At 33.6% G+C, this 8,163-nt stretch overlaps 1 protein-coding gene across 1 annotated transcript; it reads left to right on the top strand.

Moving 5' to 3' along the window:
• The first annotated feature begins 230 nt into the window (after positions 1-230).
• On the top strand, positions 231-1,040 carry LOC129228424 (uncharacterized). Its single transcript, XM_054863104.1, has one exon. The coding sequence runs from the start codon at positions 231-233 to the stop codon at positions 1,038-1,040; it is 810 nt and encodes a 269-aa protein (XP_054719079.1).
• The last annotated feature ends 7,123 nt before the right edge of the window (positions 1,041-8,163 follow it).

Here is an 8,163-nt window from a genome sequence, read left to right as displayed (position 1 = left end):
GAATCTAAAACTTGGTAATTTCCCAATAGAAAGCGTGGAGAAATGAAATATCTTGGAGTTATCATTGATTTTAAATTCCAATGGAAAAAGCACATTTCTTTTCTTTCGAGTAAGATTGAGAAGCTTATTTGTGGATTTTATTGCATTTGTCGAAACAACTATGGAATTACCATGGATACTGCGAAACTCATTTATAATCAAGGGATACTGCCGGTTATCTCTTATGCCTCATGCATCTGGGGGCACAGCTTAAAAAAGAAAATAAATCGCAAAGAAATCAGAAAACTGCGAGAAGAGTCCTTTTGAGAATCGTCAAAGCTTACCGAACGGTGAGTTATGAAGCCATTTTTGTTCTGGCCGGTGCGCCTCCTTTGGACATAGTCATTTGCAACACGATGCTTGCTCGAGATGCTTATCTCCGCTCCGTTCGGGATGTTCACTTAAATAGTACTCTCTCTCCCTCCGATCTTCCTCATCCCTCTAAAAGAGTTCCTATTTCACTTGTAGATTTCAATGCCACTAATTTGAACAACTATGATTTTGTTTGCTTCACAGACGGCAGTAAGATCAATGAGAGAGTCGGACTAGCATTTGTTTTGTATCAGCATGAGATTGAGTTCTCCATTCATCAGTTCCGTATCAGTGACAACTGTTCCGTTTTCCAAGCCGAGCTCTTGTGCTTAAATCTCGCAGTGAAACACGTCTCGAATTTTCTTGGAACTAAAGTACTGATTTGCAGTGACTCTCTTTCCTCTCTTTTTTCTCTTTTGAATGTCAGAAGTTTTGAAAAGCTCATTGTGGAAGTTCAAAGCATTATAAGCAATATTAATTCACACGATATTTGTGTCGATTTTACCCATGTGCGAGGCCACTCAGGAATTCGAGGAAATGAAAGAGCTGATGCTTTAGCAAAAGAGGCTACTCGTTTACCTTTTTCCTTAGATGTAGCTAATCCTCCCTCGTTCTGGAAACTGTTCTACTCTAAGAAAGCTACTAATGATTGGAATTCAGAGTATCTGTCTTCAAATAAGGGAAAATGAACCAAGCGCTTCCTTCCCACTATTTTCTTTAGATTGAAATGGCAACACCTCAAAACTGATTCTTTTGTCACTCAGTTTCTTACTGGGCATGGTAATTTCAAAGAGTACTTGTATAAATTTAATATTTCTACTAGTAACGTGTGTGACTGTGGACAGGATATTGAAAATCCAGAACACTTGTTTCGTTGCAATCGTTTTAACCCCCAGAGAGAAATTCTTATGCGGGAGCTGAGGAAGTTGTCCGTTTCTTGGCCTCCTGTTCCTTCTGCTCTGGTTCAGAGTGTCGAGACTTTTTCTCTTTTTAAACGATTTATTTATTCAGTTATTTGACCTTTTTGTATGTGTGTGTGTGTTTTTTTTTCTTCTCTATTCGTTGTTAATTGCTTGTATGTTGTGCTCATTTTATTTTGTGTATTTTGTACTGTTGTGCCTCTTACCTTCGGGCCCTATGTGATACTATGTGGTGCATAGGGAGTTTCTTTTTGTGTCTAATAAAAAAAAAATGTCTTGAGGTATACAAAACCTTCAAACACAGCACAACGGTTTTCGTATTCGAAGCACTACGTAAAAGGTTGTCCCACGAGATATGCAAGACAATCATTTGTGTCTGCCATTAAGGCAATGGATGTACCGCCCGTCTGTTTCAACCGCAGACAACGTGCCAGTGGACACGACAGAACCAAAGAACATCGTTGACAGAACCCCGATAACATGCCTCATGCTTTTTCGTTTTTACTTGATGCTATTTTTTCTGCAAATACTCAACTTTCTGTGCTATTTACAGTCTTTTGAAAATTTGAGCCTAGAGTGGTGTGAATGCAGGTTTTTTCTGTCATTTAGATAGAATCCATCCATTTAATTATCTAAAAGATATGTTGCATTGATAAGCACCCGAGCAACGCCGGGTAGTAAGCTAGCGAAAAATAAAATGACTTAAAAGCTTTTTCTTTACAGCAAACAGGCGTTTTGAATGAACTCAACCAATGAATCAATCTCTTCCTTCAAAAATTCTATTGTAATGTCTATATACGGGAAAATATTAAATTTTTTTTCACATTTTTTTTCTAATTTTTTGAAGAGAAACAAGTAAAATAATATTCAGAAGATTTGTGAGGTTTTCGATTTTTTTGGCCAAGAAATAATATTAACTGGCAATCAGTTTTTTTTTTCAATCTCCCACAAGTAGTCATACAAAAAAAAAAAAAAAAAAAAAAAAAAAACAAACACTTATTTATTCGGCTACATTACGTGCTAAGACAGAATGAAAGCTGCCATTCTGCACAGATTAAAGTCAGCTTTAAAAATTCGTAAATAGAGTTTCGATGGAGCATGATTTTTCGAGAAAACTTTTTTGTTACTAGTGGACTGAAATTCAAAAATTATTTTAAAATAACAAATGAACAGCTAGCAAGAAAGACATACTTACTAATTGAGAGACACGTATTTGCGCTCTCCAAACTCTGATTTACATCATATTCATATTTACTGCTTGTTGAACAAATTGATATTACACTCTGTATAGCATATTGAGTTTTGAGAAATTCTATCAAAATACCTTCTATACTATAAAGTCTAATTACATGTTTCATTCTTTTTTGTTTTATCTCTGTCCTTTTCAATTTTATTTAACACAAACATATTAATTGTACTACATAGTTTTATACGAATGTTTATATGAGTGCAAATATCAATTTTTAAACGAGCGAAGAATTTAATACATGCAATTCCTTTATCAAAACGGTAGAATAAACAAATAAACAAAATGAAACTAAACAACTTCTTTCCTAATCTTCTTTACGATTTGTCCTTCTAAATTTACGGCATCCGAAAAACATTTTTCAATATGTTATTTAATAATCAGCCAAGATTACGCAAATTTAAATTGAGAACTTTCCATTATTGCTTGGTTACTCATAAAGTCTCAATAGAAAATGGCATTTATTTTGTAATTTAAGGGTTTAATTGTCTCATTCACGAAGAGCCTGAAGGGAAATTCTCCTGGGAGATTGGACATTAGTTCCAAGCATCGTAAAATGGAATTTAGTGATTGCACTCTCTCGTAAAGGAGAAGGCTTAAGTCTATCATAATTCGCCAAACGTCGTTACTTGGCATTATCCGTTAATTCTTTGGCAAACTAATCTTTAGCATTGGCGATGGTCGTATAATTTGTGCTAGAAATGGCTCTTATGAAACCATATTTCGATATATTTTAAGAGCTAAGGGATTATCTGTTAAGATAATTAATAATCAATGCCTGCCAATTAATGTATTTATTATACTCAATAGATAATGCTTTTAAAAACATCTGTGAAAGCAAATGCAGCTTGAGTTATGCAAATTTTAATTAAATACTGCTGCATTTGTGCAAAGATTTACATAAGCATAGGATAGCGTAGAGATCTAAAGAATTGTTTTAAACGTGATCAAAACATGTTTTAAATTTTTGTATAAATGTATATGATCGTAATTTAAATTTACCTACTGTCTGAAATAACGGAAAATTCAAATCAAAATTAGCTGTTTTTCCCCGAAAGAAAATTGAAATGGACCAAAATAATCACATTAGGAATGTTTTTTAAGCTAATGAATTTATTAATGTATTTGTTTTTCAGCTAAAATATTTCAATGCTTTCTTAAAAACTTTTGGTGATTTGAAATTAGAGATTTAACATTTCATACATCATGCATAATATGTTCTAAATAAGTTTTACCTTGAACTATATACCTTTGAACAATATAAATAACACTTTTTACCTTTTTTTACGCAATGAAGAATATCTTTACTCAAAATTTTCTCTCGTTGAAAGTTGTAAATGTTATGCTTATTTTACAGATCATATTTAATTTTAAAATATAAACTCTTCGTTGATAAAAAGAAATGCCATCTTTATGTGTGTTTGCAACTGAGGAAAACTCTTTTATGTATTGTTCAGTATTTTTCTTGTTACAACGAAAGATTGATGCATACTTATATGCCCAAAATCTCAGTTAAATAATAACGACGGTTCTCTGGTTGACAAAACGTACTCTTTAATGAATTTATCTGTTTAAAGGCTTTTTACGGTTCCAGACCCTCCACTGTAATTTTAGAAAAATTCTGTTTAAGAACCGATTTTACATATGGAAGAAATTTTTATGTGGTCTCTTGAAAGTCATTAAACAGAGAGTCACCTTTATTTAATTCATCAGATTCGTTTCAATATGAAACTTCGCAGTGCAAATACACTGTAAAAAATTCCAAAACGCTGCTGAGTATTTCCGTAAAACGTTTCAGGATTTCAATAGTTTTCATCCACTTCCTAGAAAAATCAAGTATCATCGTCCAAAAGCTTCCAGAATTGCTACAAGTTACACAAACGCAGACTTCTCACAGTAGGGAAAAATATTTTTACTCCTAGTTAAAAGATTAACTGAACGTATTTATAAAGTGGCTCTTCTTCACGTCGATTGCGGCCCGTCAGGACTGATAAGGCGTCCAAAGGGCGCGAATCAGTCCAAGGACTGTGTAGCTTTGTAAAATTTGTCTGGCGAGTGAGATGGTTGATACTTGCCTGCAAGTATGTCTTAGCTTTTAGCCATGTTTGCAATACTGCTCTTGGAGCTCTCCTGGAAACGCACGAATTTGCCAAACTTTTATAGTATAGCCACATAAGTTTGGCCCAAAATTCCAGAGATACGACTGACTTTAAACGTTAAGAGTTCTGAATATATTTTAGGAAGCTTCCAGGATAATTTCAGGAAGGTAACAGAATTTTAGCGGAAAATGTTCCTGGTTTTTGTGAGGTATGCAGCTGGAAGAAATTAGGCACATCAGTTGCCTATTATTTTCTAGGAACATTTCTGAATCGTTTTTACAGTGTACTCAGGACTTTTAAGTTTAGGTCTATTTTTTCTCTAAGAGAATGCACTTAAAAAAGGGTAAGTAAGCCTTTATAATTATTTAATAGTGAAAATAGTTATAAAAATGTAGCTTCGAACATAAAATGCATGAGCGTATTTCAGGGTTATACACTGTAAGAACGATTCAGAAACGTTCCTGGAAATTAATGGGCAGCTGATATGCCCAATTTCTGCCAGTAACATATCTTGCAAAAACCAGTAAGCTTCCTGAAAAATTCAGAAAGCTTCCCGTTTGAAGCAAGTCGTGTCACTGAAACTTTAGAGTAAATTTTGGCAGGTATAAGCAATAGCTTAGTCCCTTCCTGATTTATTACGAAAGTTCCATAAACAGTATTGCAAGCACGGCCAAAATTCAATCAGAATTGCAAGTAAGCATCGAGAATTTTACTACGCAGCGTAGTCCGTACTTCTTTGCCCCCTCTGGGACCTTAATCAGCAGGGATGAGACACAAGTAACCTGAAGTCGATTCACTTTATAAATACGCAAAGTTAATCTTTTAACTGGAAGCTAAAAATATTTTTTACACCAGTAAGAAGTGTGCACTCGTGCAACTTGTAGCAATTCAAAAAACTTTTTGAGAATTAAAACTTGATTTTTCAAGGAAGTGGATAAAAACCTTTGAAGTCCCGACACGTTACACGGAAATACTCAGTAACGTTTCGGAATTTTTTTACAGTGTAATGAAACTCTTATATCGGTGCAAAAAAGTGATCTTTGACGCATAAAATATGAGTGGAGAGCTTTTCTACATCCCTAAATGTTAAGTTCAACGCGCCTATCAATTTCTATGCATATTACTGCTTAGACTTTCATCTATTCAATCTATGCAAGGAGATACCCGTTTAATATTTATTAATATTGTTATTCTTTGTCTATTCATAGAATTTGTTAATAAAACTTTCAGCGAGAACAATCAAAACACAAATAAACTTCTGAAAATTAAACGTGTCTTTGCTTTGCTTTACATGCTTAATGTAATAAATATGTACACAAACTGAAGCATTGTTACTATGCTAAATATTTATCACTAAAGTAAATAGTACACGCTGCATACATGAAATTCGGTGATGTGTAAAGTGTACAATGTAATTCCGAATGTATTTTGTGTCATTATTTCGATATTGCATCGAATGATAATGCAGCGCTTACTATAACTAAATGAACAAAAGTTATGAGTCGCACATGTTAAGTATATAACTGATATATGTAGCGGAAAATTAAGTGCATTTATTTACAGATTGATTCTATTATAATTAACGTCATTCAATAATAATCAAACAGCGATTCAAGCGGTAATGTTTAAACGGCTGATAAATTTGCAAATAAAAATAGTTTTAGAACAAAAGCCATGCTTTCGCAAAACATAATAGGTTTTCATTTCGGATTCATTTTAAATGATACTTTTAATTATCGACTCTAATTAAGTGTTAAATATGCATCAAAAGAATATAGAAGGAGGTAGGATGCCTGTGACCTAATTTTCCTTTTTTACTTTTTAGTTTTCTTTTTTTTGGGGGGGGGGGGGAGGGCAATAAAAGAATGAAACTAGTTTGTATAAATACATTAGCTTTTCATTATATAACTAGAAAATCGCCCGTCTTGAAATTTTAACCCTGACGCCAGTGGAATAACCATAAACTCCAGTAGATAGCATTGATTGTTGACCCCTTTTTTGTTCCTTCATTCCCCTGAAATGACACAGTTTGATCAGTAAAATAGTTACCGGATCCAGTTCAGTTGTCACAATAAAACCTTTCCTTGCATGTTAAACCTTAGCAAAACATATTATCAAAATATCATGCTGTGGCAAGATTTTCATTGTTAATGATATCAAGAGATCGGTCATTATTTATTATATATATGAGGATTACTGAAAGCATAAAAAACTTAAATAAGACCAAGATGATCCACTGGTACTGGTAACCTGTACCTTATGCAGACTTCAGACCTGTACAAGGCCTTTCTTACACTGTAAGAACGATTCAGGAAACGTTCCTGGAAAATAATAGGCAGCTGATGTGCCTAATTTCTGTCAGTAACATATCGCTCAGAAACCAGGAACGTTTCCCGATAAAACTCAGTAACCTTCCTAAAAAAAAATCAGAAATCCTCCCATTTAAAGCCAGTTGTGTCTTCGGAACTTTAGAGTAATCAGCTTGGCACCTTCCTGATTAATCAAGACAGTTGCAAAAATGGCCAAAGCTAAGCCAGAATTGCAAGCTTTAAGCAACTTGCTTGATTGCAATTCTTGCAAAGCTACGTAGTCCATACTTATTTGCTCCCTTTGGGAGTTTAATCAGCATAGACGAACCGTAATCAAACAGAAGCCGATACACCTTATAAATACTCTTAGTTAATCTTTAAACTGGAAGCTAAAAATATTTTACAACAGAGAGAAGTCTGCATTTGGAACACTTGTTGCAATTCAGGAAACTTTTTGACAATGATACTTGATATTTCTAGGAAGTGGATAAAAACCATTAAAATCCCGAAACGTTACACGGAAACACTCAGGAACGTTTCGGAATTTTTTTACAGTGTATAGGTTCAAAGTACCCTATTTATCATATACTGAAAATGTACAGATCACAATGTTGAGGTCACGTCTATCTTCATTTCAATAAAATGCTAGCTGAAATTAAACATTGAAAGTCATTAAATTCACATAATGCGCATATTTTGACTTCTCACTTGGAATAAGTAAATTTAAAATATTACATTTTGTGCATAAATTTACTATTCAGCATGCTATCTTAAATTTGTAATTTTGGTAGAAGTAATGTAGCTACACTGAGAAACTAATTTTGCTTGTGATAAAGATGCTAACGGCATAGGTGTTAATATACCCTAAATAGATAATTAAAATTAATGGAGGAACAAGAAACGACACTTTTCCCAAATTAGTTCTTTAACTGTCTATTTTTTTGTAAACTCGATATTACGCTCTTCAGTTTATTTCTTTCATTTTTAACCAATTTAAATTCAGAACAGTCATTTTACTTAATGAAATCATTATCATTCACTTGATGCAGAGTAAGTATGGAAAGTTTGACTACCAGATATGTAATGTACTAATTTCATTTATCAAAGCACTGACATCTTCTTTGAAAGTAGTTCGTTAAGTGTGCGTCAACTTCATTTACACAGCATTATGCTTCGACAAATTTATTCTAAGTTTCACGCATTATCTCAATTCGCAGTTGCTGAAGTAGTTTGCGCTA

Source organism: Uloborus diversus, chromosome 8 (assembly GCF_026930045.1).
Source record: "Uloborus diversus isolate 005 chromosome 8, Udiv.v.3.1, whole genome shotgun sequence".
Classification (NCBI taxonomy): Eukaryota; Metazoa; Arthropoda; class Arachnida; order Araneae; family Uloboridae; genus Uloborus; species Uloborus diversus.
This window is presented reverse-complemented; position numbering and strand designations above follow the sequence as displayed.